Genomic DNA, 21,048 nt, shown 5'->3' on the forward strand with positions numbered 1-21,048 from the left:
TTGATTCTCTTTTATGATGAATTAGACAACACTTCACAATTATAGAAAGCATTACCAGTGCATTCATCGTGTCTTCATTCTCTGAGGCAAATTTTTCTGCTTTTCCGTGTTCTCTGGTCCATTATATAAGACTTGATGCAACGAATCTTCGGAACAGTTTGGTCATAAGGCCAAACGCAGTTCTAAATGTTAGGGGAGTAACGGAGAAAACATGCCAGTTGGCTGTACTCTGATATAAAGCGTATGAAAAGAAAAACTATTGACCTTTAAGTATCATCAACAAAACGTAGAAAATTTTTATGTGGGTTGGGCCAATATCAACTCAATGGCACATTATTTGCGGCAGATTTGAGAAATTGCTTAATATCCAAATCATAATCTAAGGTCATAATTAAACAGATGGCAGTATTATAGCACTAGATTTTCACACTGTTTGTGAGATAGTCATAGATATTCTTGTCCTTCTATAGATGATGATCTACCAAACAAATTGATTGATTGATATTTGGTCTCATTACACCTTAAATTTCAGTCTCTATTAAAAATAATCAAGGAAATTGAGTGAATATTCACACATGTTATACCTTCATTCACACACTGGCGTAATATATTGCCGGAGTAGAATTGTTTTTCCATAGTCATGGTTAGTAAAGGTGAACATGCAACACTACTCGAAGACTTTCAAGATTGTGAGATGTAAACCTTATTCACAGGAATGAGAAAGTAGTCTATTTATCAATGTAAGAGAATCACATTGTCATTCTCGTTAACCAGGTTGAAATCTCGTGATCAAAATGACACCTTAAATTAGCATTTCTCTTTTGTATTTTGTAGCTGCTACAGTACATTTTTTGATATTACTTAGCTACTAGGGAATTTTTTGTGGGTGTATTACGTAAACTATCTTGTTAAAGAAAAAGGTAAAATTAAAGTGACTGATAGGAGAAAAGATTAAGGTAAAAAAAAAATTTACTCTCTCTTTTTATTTCCTAGTTATTAGCATGTAAATGTACTACTGGCATGCTACAGACTTTTGAGCTGTGATGATTTCTCACCAAAATTAATGTCCCAAAGATTCAAAAGTTGCATCCTACTTCCACAAGATATTTTTTAGCTTATTGATAATACAGAAGCGTAATCATTAAATTCCACACCTGTTTGTGGATATATTTCAACAACCAAGAAGACATTTGATACAAACCATGTTCATTTACATATCCCACTTCTGACCACTCCACTTAACTCCCATCAATTTATTTGTATTCCCAATATTACCCAGTTACCTTTTTCATTTACTTTTCTCTAACAATTCTTCATCTTTCATTCAGAAAAGCAACTTTTTTGTAATAAAAATGAACTTGATCCAAGTTGTTTGACAAAGTGACAAAAGCTCTCACACTTGGGTTGTTTCCCTTTCTTGGCCTTTTCTTGATCATGCAGAGCCAAACAAGGTAACTTCAAGAATTATTATTCATTCTCCTGTGACATACTTTCTTCTCCCATGTTAACCTCTGGTTTTTGATAGCCTCATCAACCAATTTGTTTTTTTACTGAGAGTTGTGGTATCCTGTGAACAGTAGTTGTCTTGTACTGAAATATAATACATGTTTAGAAGTTTGAGTATTCATTTCTTGACATTGTAATGGTCCATGAGGCTGGTAGTTGTGGATGTAGTTATATACTGCCATGTTAGATGTTGCCATAATAAAGGCAGTATATGATATCTCTCTGTGTTACTTTGTGTGTGTTTATAATTTGTTTAGCAGAAAGTTGTAGTGAAGGATTAAGACAGAAAAAAAAAGGTGGTTTGGGTAGGTGGAACTGTGGAAGGGTTTTGAAGCAGGTTCCAATGGGTGTCAGTTGTTTGTGTTTGATTCTGGTGGTGACATTATTTTTTAGGCAGTCTGTTTGTCAACAGCCAAATACAGATGGGTATTTTGTCTCCCAATTCTTGAAAGATATGGGAGTAAAAACATCTCAAGTTCACAACTTTTCTAATCCAGTATGTTCATGGCAAGGTGTATTTTGCAGTAACCAAGAAAATGTTGTTAAGTTTGTGGCTTCTGGTTTGGGTCTATCAGGTTTAGTTTCTGATAATACTATTGGCAAGCTCAGAAATCTTCAATCTTTGGATCTCAGCAGAAACAAAATCACTGGCTTGCCTTCTGATTTCTGGAGTCTAGGGTCACTCAAGATACTTAATCTTTCGTATAACCAAATCTCAGGGAGCCTATCTAGCAACATTGGCAATTTCGGTGTGCTTGAAAGCATGGACCTTTCTTTCAATAATTTTTCGGGGAATGTACCTGAATCTATCAGCTCCCTTGCTAATTTGCAAGTTCTGAAACTTCAACATAACGGGTTTGAGTTTGTCATTCCGCGGGGAATTATAAATTGCAAGTCCCTAGTTTCCATGGATTTTTCAAGAAATCAGCTGAATGGCACTCTCCCTAAAGGTTTTGCTGCTGCATTTCCTAAGCTCATTTCCTCAAACCTTGCTGGCAATGAGATCCATGGACGCAGTTCAGATTTGTCAGGAATGGTATCTGTCACATTTCTTAACATTTCAAGTAATCTTTTCCAGGGCTCCATTGTTGATGTTTTCAGGGGGCCACTAGAAGTGATTGATTTAAGCCACAATCAGTTCCAAGGTCACATATCTCAGGTAAATTTCAGTTCCAGCTTCAGTTGGTCTCAATTAGTTTATCTCGACCTGTCTGAAAATCAGCTGAGTGGAGCTTTTTCTGAAAATTTGAATAAAGCCCAAAATCTTCAGTACCTAAATATTGCATACAATAGGTTCTCCAGACAAAAATTCTTGCAAATTGACAACTTCCCTAAATTAGAGTATTTGAACTTGTCCAAGACTAATCTAGTAGGCCACATTCCTGTTGAAATTTCACTATTGAGTAATTTGAGAACTCTTGATCTTTCCAAAAATCATCTCAGTAGTCGAATTCCTCCTTTGAGTACAAAAAGACTCCAGACCTTTGATGTCTCGTATAACAACCTTACTGGAAACATCCCTTTATCTATACTAAAGAAACTGCCTCGGATGGGGAAGTTTAACTTCTCTTACAATAATTTAACTCTTTGTGCTACTCGATTATCCACTAAAACCTTGAAATCAGCTTTCATTGGGTCGCTGAACAGCTGCCCAATTGCTGCAAACCCGAGCCTCTTCAAAAGGAAAAGTTCAACACATAGGGGGCTAAAGCTTGCACTGGTTTTAGCCTTCTCATTAATCTGTTTACTCGTGGGGTTGCTATTTTTCGCCTTTGGTTGCAGAAGAAAAACCAGGATGTGGGCTGTGAAGCAATATTCTTACAAAAAAGAACAAATTATATCAGGCCCATTCTCGTTCCAGACTGATTCCACCACTTGGGTAGCTGATGTTAAACAGGCAACATCAGTCCCAGTAGTGATCTTTGAGAAGCCATTGTTGAACTTTACATTTGCAGACCTCTTGTCTGCAACTTCAAACTTCGATAGAGGCACCTTGTTGGCTGAAGGGAGATTCGGGCCTGTTTATAGAGGTTTTTTACAAGGTGGAATTCACGTAGCAGTAAAAGTGTTGGTCCACGGATCTACAATGACAGATCATGAAGCTGCAAGAGAGCTTGAATATCTTGGTAGAATCAAGCACCCTAATCTTGTTCCACTGACTGGATACTGCTTAGCCGGTGAACAAAGGATTGCTATTTATGATTATATGGAGAATGGAAACTTGCAAAATTTGCTTCATGACCTGCCACTTGGGCTTCAAACTATAGAAGATTGGAGTACAGACACATGGGAAGAAGATAATAATGGGATTCAAAATGTCGGGTCTGAAGGTTTGTTAACAACATGGAGATTCAGATACAAGATTGCACTTGGCACTGCCAGAGCATTGGCATTTCTTCACCACGGGTGCTCTCCTCCTATAATTCACATAGATGTTAAATCTAGCAGTGTTTATCTTGATATGAACTTAGAACCAAGATTGTCTGATTTTGGATTGGCAAAGATATTCGGGCACAGTATTGAGGATGAGATTGCTCGTGGGACACCAGGTTATGTGCCACCTGAGTTTCTTTTGCCAGAAAGTGGCTCACCTAAAGGAGCAACACCATACTCTGATGTTTATGGATTTGGGATTGTTCTCTTTGAGTTAGTTACAGGGAAAAAACCAGCTGAAGATGCTTATGAAGATAAAGAAACAACTTTGGTTAGTTGGGTGAGGGGATTAGTTAGGAAAAACGAGGGTTCAAGAGCCATTGACCCCAAAATTCGTGGAACTGGACCCAAGTCTCAGTTTGTTGAGGCCTTAAAGATCGGATATTTATGCACTGCTGATCATCCCTCTAAGCGGCCAAGCATGCAGCAAGTCGTAGGACTTCTAAAGGATATCGAACCATCTATGAACTAGTGACAGAATTCCAGTTTCATTTCCTAGCAATGTAAATTGTTTTGTTGTTTGGTTTCACGAGTCCTTCATGCATGCTCTGCATTCAGGTGATTTTTACAGTAGTTATTTGATTTTATATATTGGAATCCGCCAACTTTGGACTAACTTCTTGTTTACATCAAGGCCAGAAGAATCTTAGTTGTCCTGTGAGTTAAAAAATATGCATTTCATATCTTGTTTCTTTTTTGTTCCTTCCTAAGTTGTCATTAATTCGCTTATTACTGTTACTAATGTAATCAACTTAGGTGCTTTCACTTGTAGTAGAGTGGACATACTGTTTCTGGATCTTTTACTCTACAGGCCGTATCATTAAACATTGACTCCGCCTTTTATATGCACAATCTCTGCGCTTTCTTCCTACTGAACATATAAGGCAGGGTTCCCGTCAACCCTGTCCCGAAAAAAAAAAAAAATCATATTTTCTAACAGAAAATAGCAGCAGAAGCTAGAATGCTGCATTATCTTGAAAATTCTAGAGAGAAAAAACTTTGACAGCACGAGTAAGACAGAATTGTAATTCTGCTTGTTTGTTGTACTCGAAGATTATTTAGCACTTTCTTTTCACAGAATTACAAGTGCACTGCAGTGGGGCTGTCATGCCTTTTTATTCTTAGGATACCTATCCACTACATTATGTACTTGAGTCTTGAGTTTATAAATCAATCTTTTTGTGCAAATTTTTCTGTTGAGTTGTGAGGACAGTGACTGCACCATGACATTCCAATCCACCAATGTTGTGTTTGGTTGGGGAGAATGAAATGGAATGGAATGGAATGAGTAAAAATACTTGAAACTAATAGAGATAGGAAGAAAGTTTTGGAAAAAATTTGAGGAAGTGCAAAATTGCTATGATAAGATTTGAGAAGAAATTGAGGATGTGAGAGAATGGAGCATTCTATCTCAAATTGAAGGTGTGATATTTAGCACATGATGTATGGAATGGAATGGAGGAAGGAATGAAATTTGTTAAAAATTGTCCATGAGATAGTTCATTTTTCATTCCATTCCTTCCGGAATCATTCATCCCAACCAAACACAACACAAATGGTGCAGAGACTGGCAGTGATATCACGGGCTTTATAGAATGGAACATGTAGTCCATCAATGAAGTTAGTGCTACTTGTTTGTATCTGCATTAGAAATTTCATTGGTGAAGACAAGTCTCCATCACATTTTGGTTGGTTTTGGCTCATGAGTTTGGCCATTTCTTCGAATTCGCTTGTGATTTTCTAACAATTTTTCAGACTTTTATTTATTACCAATACCAAGAGTGTAGGTATGGTGGTAGAAATCCGGAATCGGAATTGATCTAACGATTCAGAATTTATTGGAGAATATTTGGATAAATCAGGATTTTTAGTCAAATATTGATGAATTTTTAAAAAAAAAATTAATCAGACATTTTTTTACTAAATCAGGGATTTTAAAGATACTACCTAGATGTTAAACTCTCGTTATAAGGTTGAGACTCGTGAGAAATTCTAATGTCTTACATGTTAAAATCTCATTGTAAGATTGAAACTCATGAGAAATGTTAATGTCTTGACGGTGTCCTACAGCCTCCACTTTCGGTGTACTATGCTCCCATATAAGGAGACTATGGGAGACTGGATTTTATTTTTATTTTTTTGTCAGGAGGAGACTGGATTTTAGTATGATAAATCATGAGAATCGAACTCGAAACTTTCCAAAATTATATTTAATCATAAAAGATACTGTAAGATAATATTAATTATTTTTCCAGTTCAATTATAAGGATTTTTTTCGTTTACAGGTATAATTTTTTAAAATTTACATGTAAAGATAAAAATATAACGAAAATGTTAAGTTTTGTAATCGGAACTGATGAATTTCAAGCTTTTACAGGGCAGTAGAGTATTGCTGTCTTGTCGCTGGCTTCTGAGAAATGCCTGATGGACTCTAAAAAAAGGTCGGGGACTGACAGGTGGATGGATGAGTGGATTGTCCTTCCTTACTGGGCCACTCTTATCGGGCCGTTAATCCATTCGATATGGGCTTTTCACGTACCACAGTACATATTAGAAATGCACAATATTCTTTTCCGATTAAAAAATAATTTGTACAAATTATACACCAAACCTTTATATAATATAACACTTTTGATTGAAATCGAAACTATTCGATTGATTTATCGATTCGAGATTTATCATATCTTTTAATAAAATCAGATATAATCGATAATATCAAAATATTTCTAAGTATTAATCAAAAACATTTAGAACCCTGCCTCTAATCATAAAATTTGAATAGAATTACCAACAAAAAAATACTTTAACGGCCATTTTTCTACAAATCTAATATACATGGACAAAATCAAAATGTGAAGAGTTGTATAATATTTTTTTATTAAATTGAAGCATGATTTTCATCGAAAATATTTGAAGTTAATATTTATTAAATAAAATTTGACTTATGGTTAAATCATAACTAGAATACTTTGTCACATGCACGGGTCGGCGATGCGAAAAAAAAATAAATTCAAGTGATTTTGTGAGAAAGCGACTCGAAGGCGGTGTAAAAGCAATGCAGACGTCGTTTATAGGATCCGAAACCAATCCTTATTCCTTCAGGCTAATAAAAAATAAATTCTAACTCTGATCGAAATCATAATTTTATTTAAAGACCTAGTACTCCTTAATTTTTAATTTGCTAAATATTTGTGATTGTATACACACACAAATTGCACCAACACGCTTTTATTCTCACAAGTCACAGCGAGAGAGAGGAGAGAGATTTGGCAATGGCAGAGGAGTTTGAGTCAAAGGCGGAGTCAGGTGCATCACTCACTTACCCACAGCAAGCTGGCACCGTTCGCAAGAATGCTTTTCTCAACATCAACAACAGGCCTTGCAAGGTCTCTCCCTCTCTCTCCTTCTCTCATCTCTCTCTCTCTCTCTCTCTCTCTCTCTCTCTCCCCCCCTCTCTCTTTGTAGTTTATGCATGGCACTGTTCCTCAATTTTTAATTCAATTGTGGTCCAGGTCCCGATTTCGTTAATTGGGGTTTTGCGTAGTATGTATCATACTTGTTTATTCATCTGCACTTTTAATTATTCATGTTTTTGTGCTTCTGCAACTGTTAATTTAATTTTACTTGGGTAAAAAAAAGTTACCCCTGTAACTCTGTAAGAGTTGGCTGCTGTGTAGATTATGAAGCTAATTGCACCTGTGGATTGTTAGAATAATTTTTAATTAGGGTTTTTCAGGATGTATGTGTTGATCTATTACATTTTGGGACTCATTAACTGTTGATATAATTTAACTAGGTTGATCGCTTGTTATAAGATTTTACGCTATAACACTTGGCTGCTCTGTAATTTTTGTTGTTGGTTGCACTTGTAGTTGTAGATTGGGGAATATTTGAGCCATGATGTGTTCTTGTTAATTAGATGTTCCTATTTTATGGGCTGGCTTACAAATTCTCTTGGCATCTTGTCTTTGGTTTTACGAGTCGATTTGTCATGTTTACGTAAGAATGTGTTGTACTTTTGGATTTTGCAAATTGTAAATGCATATACCCTAGATCCGTAAACAGCATATCTGGTCATTAATAGGTTACGTACTCAATATAGTATTTGTTACCTTGTAAACATATGTTATACTAATATAGAGAGCATCCGATACTGATCTGCGAATATAATCAATAGTTCTGGACTCAACAACTGTCAGTAGGAGTGTACACGGTTCGGGTTGGGCGGGTTGATGGAATTTATTGATCCAACCCAATTAAGTCGGGTTTTCAAAATTTCAACCCAACCCGAACCGTATAAATTTGTAACCCAAACCAATTTGTAGTACTTCGGTTTGGTTCGGTTTGGATTGGTTCGGTTGAGTTAATAAATATTATAAACTGTTGCTCAACTCTTTACTCCCCTATGCATACCAATATAATCACATCAGACTACTCGGTAAAACTGAAACATGTAACTTAAATATTTTATAATAAATTTTCTGAGATAGGTTAAGAAACTTCACCTTCGGAAACATTGTAGAAGATATACCATTTTGTGAACAATAATCATATACTTGTAACACTAATCACTAATTTAGACAACATGATATATTTAAAATATATTCGAAGTGCTGGGCTATGCATATATATATATATATATATATATATATATATATAATATTTAAAATATTTTATTTTTTATTCGGGTTGGTTTGGTTCGGCCTAAAAATATTCAAACCCGTAACCAACCCATTTAAGTCGGGTTTATATTTTTTTAAACCAAATACATATTGGGTTAAAAAAATTCGGGTTGGTTCGGTCGAAAAGTGATCGGTTCGGGTTGGTTTGGTCGGTTTTACTGAACCGTGTACACCCCTAACTGTCAGTGTCATTCGACTTAACTGTGCTGTAGTCTGTAGATTGGGTAGTTCTGATTTTGTGTGTAAATTTGTTTAAAAAGTTGCCTACATGTTTTTCTTTCAAGTGGTATTGTCATATTTACGTAGGGAAGTAGATTAATCCTTAGGGTTCTTCTCGTTACGACTTACATACATGAATCGCAGGAACTTTAAACATATCATCACAAATAGACTACATACAAAATAGGTCGTCTTCTTTTTTTCTTTTCTTTTTATCTGGAAGAATCCATTCATTGTGATTTAATGCACTTTCTTATTGTTGTGATGTAATTGTAGAAGTGTATGTTTACTTACCCTGATCTGTTAGTTAAGTGATTATTGGGAAAACAAAACACCTTTTAGGTTTTCCTTATATTAAATTCCAACCATCCATTAAAAAAGAGATAGAAGTATGGATATATTTGGTAAACAACTCTTTATCGTGTAATTATCTCATACATTATAGGATTCATAGTTATACCACATTCGATAATTTACACTTCTGACCTAATTCAACTTCAATTTAAATGATTTCAAGTACCTTGGCTGGAAGTAAGTTTGTTAGCAAGTTACTGGTCCCCACACTTTGGCATTTAAAGTATATGATCATTAAGATCCTGCGCTAGGTTGACAATTCCATTCCAATATGGCTTGTTAACAAGCGATCTACTCATCATATTACATTAATTTGCATCTGTGACTTGTACTTAAATAATTAAACGGTTTGCCATTTTTAGTTGTTAATGTAGATATAGCAAACTTTTTGAATATTTTTTCTTGCAAGTTCTGAATTGGTCACTGCTGATTGTTGTAACACAGGTTGTAGAGGTCTCCACCTCTAAAACTGGTAAGCATGGACATGCCAAGTGCCACTTTGTGGCCATTGATATATTCAGTGGCAAGAAGCTTGATGATATTGTTCCTTCATCCCACAACTGTGATGTAAGTTGTTAATTATAAATGCTTTCATGTACACTTATTTCTTCCCGCAACATTCAAAATCGACTATGTTTCTAGTCCTGTCATCACATTTAGGTCTTAGCCCTGGTTCCATTGCTCTTTTATTAGCATTGAATTTTGTTACTTACAAATCATATGTATCTTACTTAGGTGCCTCATGTTACTCGCACTGACTATCAGCTACTTGACATCACCGACGATGATTTTGTAAGTAAAATATTCCTTATTTTCCCTGCACTATGATAATGGTGTTTGATTCTTATGGTTGGAATTTGGAACTAATTACATGGTTCGTGAATATAACAGGTGAGTCTCCTGACAGAAAATGGCAACACAAAAGATGACTTGAAGCTCCCCACTGATGACAATCTGTGGAAACAGGTGTAATATTTAATGAGAATCTAATTTCTACATTTCAGCCCATCGTTTGATCATTATTTTGTTGATTTGTAGCATATCATTTAACATATATGTTTTTGTGTAGATTAAGGAGGGATATGAACAGGGTAAAGACTTGCTGGTGACTGTCCTGTCAGCAATGGGAGAGGAGCAAATTGTGGCAGTCAAGGACATGGGTGCTAAGTAGATATGAGTTGGCTACTCCTCTGGTGCTCATATGCTGTGGTTTCTTCAAAATTATCTAATTAAGGCTGTTTATGTGTTTTTACAAACTATTTCTATGTAGCTATATCATGTGAAGAACCCCGGTTTGAGACAATGTGTTTAAGGTTGTTTGTGTTTTTACAAAATATTTAAAGTAGCTGTATCTGAAGATCCCCCTGCTGTTGGAGGTGGTATGTTTTAATGTTTGGTTTATATAAGACGATTTCTTTTCGGGATTAAGTTTATGGGTTTTAATGTTTGGTTTATGTTTCATTTCACATGCCAGCTTATTCCCTCCGAAGCAAAGATAATACATATATATATGGAAGGGCGTTGGTCCCCAGCATGTCTATGCTTCCATTTGGAAGGGTGTAATTAGCTTATTAACTTATAGTCGTTGGACAATGATTATAACAAAACAACCAATGTCTAGGATTACAACAAAATTCTCTCGTGTTGAGCGTTTTATGCATTTTAGCCTCGTGTTGAGCGTTTTATGCATTTTAGCCGTCCAGTAGGTTTAAATTCTTGCATGTCCAACGTTTTTTCCATGAACATGTAAAAATATGCATTTTAGTTGTTTAGCATAAAGAATCGGCTAAACAAATAATTATCCATTTCAGTCGTCCAGTTAGAAGTGTTGGGATCCGCCTTTAATTTCTAAATAAGTAAAGGAAACTATCCGCCTTTAATTTCTAAATAAGTAAAGAATGTTTCCTGAATAAATTAAGAATGTTAATTTAAGAAGGTATCTTATTGTGATAATTGAGATAATCCTTGAAATGTTAATTGTGGAAGGAAGGTAAGAAAAGATGATAATTATATAAATAGGATTTCAAGTAAATTAGGATTAGAACACGTGTGGTGCTTATGATTATAGTTATTTGCAGGAGTTTTAAGTATCTTAAAAGTTAGAGTTGTGTGAGATATACATAAGAGAAGGTTCTCTGATCAAGTTGAGATTTTGTGAGATATACATAAGGGAAGGTTGAGATGTTTGTATACAAGAGTGTTGAGCGAGTGAACGACTCCAATCTTGTAATATATTTATATTTAATGGATTTGTGATTTTACAATTCCTTGATATGGAAGGGAATTTCCATGTTAATTGTTTGTGTTTTTAACTTTCGTGCATGTAATTGTCTTTGATTAACATCAAGTTACAACAATGCGATCCTAACAAAAAAGAGATATTGAGCATGACAAAATTTTATTATAACTCTAAACCTTTTGAATATATTATCCACGATTATAAATATAATAATTACATATACCGTCCCCAACATACATGTTGGGACCAGCATAGAGCTTTCGATGGATCTAGTTTGGATCGGATCGATCTTAATTCATATCCTGACCCATTTATTTTTGCCGAATTCAAATTTGGAGTTGATCATATTCGGATTTTTCGGAACATGATCCAAATCCGGATCCGTAAGATAATGGATTTTCGAATCGGAATTCCGCTTTATTTATATTTAAAGGAAAATAATTTTATTTTAAAGGTAATATGTTGAAATTATTTTTAATAACGATTCAAATAAATTGCGAATTTATATTTCTGAACGCCTTATAACATTTTCAGAATTTAATACATTCTGAAAACTTAAAACATCACAATAGCTTAAAAGAAACTTAATGTAAATAGTGGAAACAAGGAAAGAGACAGGTAAAGAGACTGTCCAGATGTGTTGCCTCTGCCTCTAATTTTTCATGATACATATGACATATTAATTAAATATTATATATATCTATTATATATATAAGTCAAATAGGAATATTTATGGATCGGATTATATTAAATCCACATCTTTATGTAGGAGTATATATCTGATCGGAATTTTTTGGAGTGGATTTTTTTCGGATCAAATTTATTTTACATGATCCATATCAGTTTCCTTAACTCTGAATCCGTGAATCGGATTGGACGGGAAATCTGATCCATGGACGTCCTTGACCAGCACCCTAGTACAGGCTACCGAACGAGTGCTTTTACTAAATTACACTTGCAAAAAGCATATCAAAATTATGTTGAATCAAGCAAACGTGGAGCCTGGAGGGGTCCTGAAGTTGCAGGGTGGAAAGCTATTGAAGTGGCAGGTATACTCTATCTTGTAGTTTAAAAATCTGATACACGACTTAAAAAATTTAGGAGTAGTATTTAATTGGAATTTTCATAATTTTGTACGAGTTCTAAAATGACATGGAATTAGTACAAATTGTTTTGAATTAATTATCAAATAAATCAATTACTACGTCCAAATGTATCAAGTGAGTCGTGATTACAAACTGACTTAAATAATTTAAAATTTGTATCAAAAATATCATTCTATCATTAGTCGAAATTCTTAATAGTATTATATATTAAGTTTCGTACATTTTTTATGAATGATATTCAGTATTGTAAAAAGCGGGAATCGGACTTAGTCGGGAAAAACACCGTCTATTAATCGGATAATCGGGGATTAATCGGAGTGATTAATCAGACCATTAATCGGAATCAATTTAATATTATTTTTTACCCTAGATAAATATAAATATATTTATATTTATATTTACAATAGATTCATATAATTTTATAAATTAAAAAATCAATGATTTTATCCAAAAAATATCCATTTTTTTAAATATAAAGGTCAATTCATCCCATAAAACCATTGTACAATGTGTCTTAAAATTAATTTTTAAATTTTAAATTTTTTACTATGATTTTTAAAATTTTTGAATTTACCGATTTTTGCCGATTTTATAGTTGACCGATTAATCACGATTAATCCCGATTAATCCCGTCTTTGACCGATTTTTCAAGAAAAACGCTTTTTTCACCGATTAACGCTTAATCGAGACGGTGGCCGACCGAACAGTGATTAATCGGCAATTAATCCCGATTAATCGCCGAATTTTAGAACACTGATGATATTACATCCAAATGAAAGCAGTTCTACTATTTTAGATAATATTGCTAAATTTTTAAAATTTTATCAAGTATTTATTTTTAATATTTTGAGTTTTGATTTAAATATAAACAATTAGTAGATAAATTTTTGGAAATCTAAAAATATTATTTAAAATATTAGAACTCAAAATCTTTTATTTGGATGTAATACTGTTTATAAAATATGTGTGAAATTCAATATATAATACTTTAAGAATTTCTAATAACGATAAAGTGATATTTTTAATTAAAACATTTCAAATGAGAGACTCATTTGCGTTAGTTTTATAATAATCAGTGACTTAATTGATACATTTCTACAGAGTAAGTGACCTACTTGATAACTAACCCAAATTTTTTAGGATTTAAACACAATACTCTAAATTTTTATTTTTTTTGGAAGATGAGAGCGGCATCTCGTATGAAATGGATTTGGTGAGATTTCGAGATTTAGAGTACACCAAACAATTCCATGAAATCCATCATTTTATTAAATCAATAAAAAAAAACCATCAACATTTAAATAACATCATACAACATAATTTAATATCTCAATTGAATACCCCAAATTTTTAATAGCTTTAAAAAATCTCAATTAAATACGCTCAGATTTCTCGGACTTCATGAATGAAAAAAAATCTTTTAAAATCTCAATCACCTCTTTGAATTGATTTTTAACATTCGGTATGCGAACATAAAATACATGAACATGAAAAAATTTGGTTTAGGCTTTTCATACAAGTACCTGAAACGGTACGAAAATACACCTGACTAAATAAATAGATAAAATTTAAAAAAAAATATCTTATTTATTTATTTTATATTTTTAATCAAATTTTGAATTTATATATTTTTATTTATGTTATTTTATGAATTTATTGTGTATCTAAAATTGTTGGAGTTGTTTGTCCAAAATGCTCGGTAATAAATTTATTAAGCGAAATTCGTATATTTTTATGTATAAATGTGCATTAAAATATTTCGGGTATTACATTCCGGATCGTAGTACACGGAAGGTTCGAATGAGCAAAACAAACCAAAAATCGAAATCAAAACTGAAATTATAAAAAATCGAATGAAGCTGCACTATTAAAAACAGAATCAATTAATAACCAAACTGAATAAAAACCGAACAAATAATATGATTGCGGTTTTAAAATTTTTTAGACCGAATATAACCCAAACCGAACCAAATAAAATTAATTATATATATATGTATGTATGTATATCTATTATATAATACCAAATACCAAATTTGCCACAGCTAGAAAATTAATTAATTTAAAACAAGATCACCTGAATTAGTTTAAAGTTAATACCAAATTTGCCAGAGCTATGAAAATTACAGTCTTACCAGAATCTTAACATTGATCTTGGGAACGGAAATACTTCGATAGAAACTATTCTCTGATCCATTTCAGTGTTTGCAACATTTCAGCTTGGACCAAGTTAATTTGATGGTAAAGACATTTCACAAGATGCTGAAGTGACATCTGCAAGTTTAAACCATAAATTCAATAGCATTAAGAGGGTAAAACTTAAAGAGAGTCATGCCAGTAGTCAACTAAAAAACATGGCATACAAGTTTATACAAGTTCGAAAGAGGACCTTATGTATTTACATGTAACAAGTTGTACTTTACAGTGATAGTACTTGGTGGTAATAAATGGAATAGTAATTTAGCAAGGGCTAATTATCAAATCTAAACACAGTAGCTAACAAGCAAACACAGCAAATCATAAACCATCACTACATTTTATGATATATAAATAATAATATTCAAGCAATTATAAGGTAAAATACTTCATGAAATTTATACAAAATTATCAAGTTTTTAATGGTATTAGCAAATCTGCAAGGACAGAGAAGAGCCATACCGACACATGCTGTTTGCTCCATAACTCTATAAAGATGATATGTTCTTATTGATAGATCATCATCCTTTTCGTTCTGGTTGAATATTATCAACTTTTGTTGGATACCTTACACTTGCATACGTGTTACGACATTGAGACATAAATTAGCTACTTATTATCATCAGTAATTCATGAGGTTCATAATGTGCTCAAATTTCTTTCTATTGACTAATTTGCCTACTTTAGTGCTTAAGTTAGAAATTCATATATATATATATATATATATATAAATGTGAGTGGACATCGTTCAATCACCTAAACTGCTAGAGGGTCAGAGGGTCAAACTTGAGCGAAACTTCACACATTGTTCCTCAACAAATGTTCACAGATTTGTCTTGACCAGTGGAAAAGAAATTATAGAAAAGGTAAAAGTAAAGGTAAAGGTAACTGTATTAAGTAAAACATACCCCAGCAGAGAGAGAAAGTAAAACATACCCCAGCAGTCCACGACCTTGCCACTCTCTAGGTGTCACCGATAGGTTAATCAAATCACCCTGTCTCTTTACAACTACGGGTATTGCATGACCTCGATTTGTTTGAGCTTCAGCAGCAAGCTTTGGTAGCAAAGCATCGCCAAATTCCACTGTCCCAAATTTAATTATTTGATCACCGAGTTGCAAACCATCTTCTGCTGCCGGAGATGCCTCACTTATTTCATCAACCATAGCAAAGGGTCGTCCTCCAATCACATCCACATCCATGGCATTGATACTTCTTCCGGAATTTGCAACTTCAGCAACACTGGAAGCAGAAATACCTTGACTAGAACCAACAATACCTATCACATGTTATGGCGATAAAATCAATTTTTACAGGAGCAGCAGACCTTGGTAGTTTGCATAACCCCGTTAAAGACATACTCTTAATTTCATGCTTCTGGTGTGGGCAATGGGCATCATGAAAACATCAATTTTACAGCAGAACTACTTAAGGCCTTAAGGGAATTGCTTATATTTGTGAAATCTACTTTCTTGGCAATGCAATGCATATATTACTATAACAGGCTAACAGGGTATAGATATACAATTTATAGAGTATTACAATAGACATAACAAATTTCCTTGTATGAAATTACCAACCAATAAAAATGTTTTTCAATTCCATATCATGTCTAGTAACATTAGGTTCAGCAGCCAACCTGTATCCCTGTGGGTAGATGCTGGACTTAGCTTTGCTGAATGCAAAACTTGTATGGTTTGCTCAATTTTCTCTGTGACCTCCTTGTAATGATTCCGCAGCTCTAAAAGTGATATAAAGACAGGCTAACAGAGTCAGTAACATAAACATACAAAAATCTGTAATTACTAAAAGCTCTCTAGTGTGACAGCATAATACCATCTGTCCTTTGGAATCCATAATTTTACAACCCTCAAAGTCAATAAAAACAATTACATACAACTATAATCTGTTGAACATATTAGTGCGAATTTAATTTCCCACCACTTCCACTAATCCAGAGTATTTAACAAAACCCCTCAAATTTTACTTTTTCACTTCTCATACCAAGCAATGCAACTCTGCAGAAGTATTATAAAATTAGTGCAAAAACAAGTATAGCGATGATAATACAAAACATACGAGCAAGTTTAAGCCGGTCTGCTCTTACAACAGGGATGTCGATATCTGACCTAGGAAATCCCTGCAATTATATAGATAAATTAATACAAATCCTCAAAACTATACAATAACAACAAATAAAGCTATAAGCAAAGTAATATAGATCGTTCCTGTAGAAATTTATAAATTTAGCAAAGATGTATACAATATGCAGAGATGAAAGGGAGAAATTAGAATCATAAAGAGGGAGCGAGCGAGGAAAGGACACAGAGAGGGGAGAGAGAGAGAAAGAGGGGGGGGTGCCTCAGAATCGACGAGATTGCCGGAAAGACCAGGAGCGCCAGGTTGAGTGAGGCGATCGATGATGGAATTCATCTCAGACTCAAGAGCTGATCTTGTATCCATCAGCTTCATGGCTTCTGCTTTCAAGTTGGTCGCTACCATCTTCTCTTCTTCCTCGATTTGTAATTTTACTATGCGTGTGTATATATTTTGGCTTAGTTAGGGCTTGATGTTGATAACAGAAGCTTATGAAAAACGGTCTTTCTTGTGTGCCCAACGCACACAATAAGCACTAACTTTTATGAAAATAGTTTGTTTTGATTGGTGGAATTGATGTGAATGCAGGGGTTATTTACATTTATTATCTATTCACCAATCAAAAACTACTAACATTCTCATGAGAGTTAGTGACTATTGTGTGCCCTGGGCACACCATAGAAAATTCGTATGAAAAATCCGCTCCCAAAATATGTACTGTATTTCCGATTGGCGGAGGTGCGCACGTGTACCCGGCGTGCCTATTGTTCTTCTTTTCATCATATTTCTTTTTATGACAATTCATTGGTGGGAAAATGATTTTTCTTGTCAATAAATTATTTACCCTTTTATAATTTTGTCATTAAAATAAATATATTTTTATTATAGACACAAACCGTTATGACTCTGTTTGAAAGTCAAAGGTTTGATAAAAAATTAGGGGTTTAAGGTATTTTAGAAATTTGACCCCTGAAATCTGCTAATATGAGTGCTTGGTAGTTAGCGGATTGAAACAGAGATTTGAATTCAAAAAGCTAATTTTAAAAAAAAAATTTTGAGGAGTTTTTTGAGTTAGAAGTTTGTGCTAGAAAAAACTAATCAAACAGCTATTTACCAAACACTCTTACGAAAAACAACTAATTCAATCCGCTAGTCGGAACATCTAATTTAATTAGATTCGAAACATCTAATTCGATTAACTAATAGCTAACCACTTGCTAATTCCCAAATAGGGCATATATCTCAATTTTATTTTAGTCATTCAGTTAACTATTTAATGGAAAAGTTTTTCAAAAAAAAAGGGAAAAAACAAAAATCAAGAAAATATCATTTTTTAGGGAAAAATCATTTTTTAGAAAAAAATAGTGCCAAGATTTTTCAATTTTTTTTTCTATTTCATTTGGCAAGATTTAATTAAGTGTGTATGCAGGAAAAGTGTACAATACTAAGATTTTTTTTTTTTAAATTTGGATTTTTTTCATACTTGTTTTCGAATTTTTCATATTTCACCCCCCCTTCTACAGTTAGTTTAGTGACAAGTTTTTATAAAAATAAATAATTTAGTGGCAAAAAAAAAAGTCATTGTCCCTCCGCTTTATTTTACAAAACAGGCTCATACGAACCCATTCGCGAGCATCTCCAATGGTGTTGGCTATAATCGTTGGCTAAATTGGATCTGTAAGACGTTATGTAAAATTTGCTGAACCTGTAAGACATTTCGCTTCAATGGTATTGCCTATATTGGTTGGCTATAATTTAAAAATAGTATGTTATTAATATTTTAAATTGTTAAAATAGAATATATCAGTTCAATATGGTAATAAATGATGTGCAATCTTCTTACAGATTTCTTACAGACCTGTAGAGCTTTGACAAATTTAGCCATCACAGGAGGTTGGCCAAATTTATAGACAACAGGTCACTATGGTTGGAGTGTGAACTTTTGAAATGGTTGGCTAAATTTTTTATTTTTGGCATGACAACTCATTTTTTAGCTAATGGATCTTCATGGTTGGAGATGCTCATTGATATTAGATTTTCTTCGCGGTAAAATTTCCATATAAATTGTTGTTAATAATGAGACCATCTCCCATCGTCTAGTAATTTTGTCAGAATTAAAGAATTGATGATAAAAAAAGGTTCATTTTGATTGTTAAGAGTAATTGTTTGAAATCATGGTCAATACATTATCTCAGCATAAGTCCGGATAATCCTTGAATTATTTACAACTCTCCATTCAAGAATTTTCAAATGGACTAGTACTAAATGTATATAAAAAATGTTGTCACCAATTCTCTCCAAAAATTCACAATTGTCGTAAGCAAATATATTAATGACGGGAACACTTTTTTATTAGGCTACTACTTTACTGTTTCGTTCCACCAAATTAAGGAAGGAAGAGTTGGGGGACGTAAAAGATTTTTCTCAAAAGAGGATACACGAGCTCAATTTTTTACTAAAATTTATTTTATTTTATTCTGAAGACATATTATTTAAAATGATTGTTTCTTTTGGAGAATATGCTTCACACTCTCGTGAAAAAATAAGGGCTTTTTTTATTCATAACTACGTTTTCAATCTTATTTCCAAAAATACTACCTTATCCAATTTTATTTTCAAAAATACTACCTTCTCTAAAATATTTTCAAAAATACTGTGGTTGCATATATATCGATTCCAAATATGAGGTCGAAAATGACATTTGAAAACTGGAACTTGAAATCAGGAATTCAGTTGCATATATGGTTGCATATGAGGTTGTATTCAGTTGATTCTATTGTAATCTAATGGCCCCGCCAGGGGCACCCATACATCAGTTGCAACTTACAGTTTTCCGTTGCATATGAGGTTGCACGCAACCTCATATGCAACTAAATACAACTGAAAACTGTAAGTTCCAACTGAAGTATGGGTGCCCCTGGCGGGGCCATTAGATTGCAATAGAATCAACTGAATGCAACCTCATATGCAACTAAATGCAACTGAAAACTGTAAGTTCCAACTGAAGTATGGGTGCCCCTGGCGGGGCCATTAGATTGCAATAGAACCAACTGAATGCAACTGAATACAACCATATGCAACTGAATTCCTGATTTCGAGTTCCAGTTTTCAAATGTCATTTTCGACCTCATCATTGGAGTCGATACATATATATATATATATATATGTATGTATGTATCGACTCCAATGATGAGGTCGAAAATGACATTTGAAAACTGAAATTTGAAATCATGATTTGTAGTTGCATATATGGTTGCATATGCAACCACCGTATTTTTGGAAAATATTTTCAAAAAAGTAGTATTTTTGAAAATATTTTAGAGATTTGAAAATAAGATTGGATAAGGTAGTATTTTTGAAAATAAGATTGAAAAAACAATATACAAGATAATTCCCCTAAAAATAAAGCCTTTTCTTTTAAAAACATCGTACATATAATTGAATGAATCACATGCTATTCCCTTCTCAACTGCAACGAGGACAACCAACATCGTCATTGATGCTCAAGTGCTATGAATCACGCCAAGTTTTGTCTCCTGCAGGCTGCAACTACAAGGCATCTAAACTGCAAATACAAGGACATAATGTTATTCTTTTTAAATTATCAAAAGAATAAACTATATAGTTATAGAAACAAAATAATGTAATCATATAAAAAAACTCAATAAATTATTTTAAACATAAAAGATAAAACAATCAAATTTGAAAGGAACAAATTTAATGACAACAGAGGGACAAAGAGAATATTAAGAAGCATGCTGTGAAGTTGTGAACAAACAAGAAAGATAAGTTAAAATATTAATAATATTAATAAATTTTGTTGTTGTCCTTGCATTTAGTAATGATTCGTAACGAGGAGAATTATGTCTGAAAAAATTCAAATCATAACTAATATAAATAGGTTAAAATAAAAATACATGATTCATGAATGCACCAATTTTCTCATGAGAACTTTGGGTTAGCCTGCTGGATTATTTTCAACGGGGTTAACTAAATTGGATCTATAGGATATTATATAAAATTTGTTGAATTTATAATATATTATGTTTTGATAATATTGAGTATATTGATTGGTTATAATTTGAACATAATATGTTATTAGGGTTACGGTTAAGAGAGAACCATTTCTTAAAATAGAATCAAAGAATCATTAAGATTCTGCTCGAGAATCCTAAAATTTAAATAAATTTTCAAAATCTGAATACATTATTTTTGCATC

At 33.2% G+C, this 21,048-nt stretch overlaps 3 protein-coding genes across 4 annotated transcripts; 2 read left to right on the plus strand and 1 right to left on the minus strand.

Annotated features, from left to right (window-relative positions):
* The first annotated feature begins 1,144 nt into the window (after positions 1-1,144).
* On the plus strand, positions 1,145-4,555 carry LOC108224137 (probable LRR receptor-like serine/threonine-protein kinase At2g24230). The gene has a single exon (XM_017398708.2). The coding sequence runs from the start codon at positions 1,718-1,720 to the stop codon at positions 4,409-4,411; it is 2,694 nt and encodes an 897-aa protein (XP_017254197.1). The 5' UTR covers positions 1,145-1,717; the 3' UTR covers positions 4,412-4,555.
* Positions 4,556-7,111: 2,556 nt separating this feature from the next.
* On the plus strand, positions 7,112-10,641 carry LOC108222049 (eukaryotic translation initiation factor 5A-2). The gene is made up of 5 exons (XM_017395937.2): positions 7,112-7,325; positions 9,639-9,761; positions 9,930-9,986; positions 10,086-10,160; positions 10,264-10,641. Exons 1-5 carry the CDS (start codon positions 7,212-7,214, stop codon positions 10,363-10,365), a joined length of 471 nt encoding a protein of 156 aa, XP_017251426.1. The 5' UTR covers positions 7,112-7,211; the 3' UTR covers positions 10,366-10,641.
* Positions 10,642-14,503: 3,862 nt separating this feature from the next.
* Positions 14,504-17,355, minus strand: LOC108220448 (uncharacterized). 2 transcript variants are annotated; one of them, XM_017394223.2, is made up of 5 exons: positions 17,094-17,355; positions 16,812-16,872; positions 16,372-16,473; positions 15,669-16,011; positions 14,504-14,810 (listed from the first exon to the last, which is right to left on the minus strand). In XM_017394223.2, the coding sequence occupies exons 1-5, from the start codon at positions 17,232-17,234 to the stop codon at positions 14,789-14,791; spliced, it is 669 nt and encodes a 222-aa protein (XP_017249712.1). In that variant the 5' UTR covers positions 17,235-17,355; the 3' UTR covers positions 14,504-14,788. The 2 variants fall into 2 exon arrangements, with proteins under 2 accessions (XP_017249712.1, XP_017249711.1); XM_017394222.2 differs by having other exon boundaries at positions 15,641-16,011; positions 17,094-17,330.
* Positions 17,356-21,048: the final 3,693 nt, after the last annotated feature.

The sequence above is a fragment of the Daucus carota genome, chromosome 5, assembly GCF_001625215.2.
Source record: "Daucus carota subsp. sativus chromosome 5, DH1 v3.0, whole genome shotgun sequence".
Lineage (NCBI taxonomy): Eukaryota > Viridiplantae > Streptophyta > Magnoliopsida > Apiales > Apiaceae > Daucus > Daucus carota.

Excerpts from the sequence above, each read along its gene's own strand:
- LOC108222049 (XM_017395937.2), top strand. The coding sequence starts at position 7,212 with ATGGCAGAGGAGTTTGAGTCAAAGGCGGAGTCAGGTGCATCACTCACT. Across the intron at positions 7,326-9,638 it reads TCAACAACAGGCCTTGCAAG|GTTGTAGAGGTCTCCACCTC; the intron begins GTCTCTCCCTCT and ends GTTGTAACACAG. Across the intron at positions 9,987-10,085 it reads ACATCACCGACGATGATTTT|GTGAGTCTCCTGACAGAAAA; the intron begins GTAAGTAAAATA and ends TGAATATAACAG.
- LOC108220448 (XM_017394222.2), bottom strand. The coding sequence starts at position 17,234 with ATGGTAGCGACCAACTTGAAAGCAGAAGCCATGAAGCTGATGGATACA. Across the intron at positions 16,873-17,093 it reads GCAATCTCGTCGATTCTGAG|GGATTTCCTAGGTCAGATAT; the intron begins GCACCCCCCCCT and ends ATATAATTGCAG. Across the intron at positions 14,811-15,640 it reads TACTTTCTCTCTCTGCTGGG|ATGTCACTTCAGCATCTTGT; the intron begins GTATGTTTTACT and ends TTAAACTTGCAG.
- LOC108224137 (XM_017398708.2), top strand. The coding sequence starts at position 1,718 with ATGATATCTCTCTGTGTTACTTTGTGTGTGTTTATAATTTGTTTAGCA.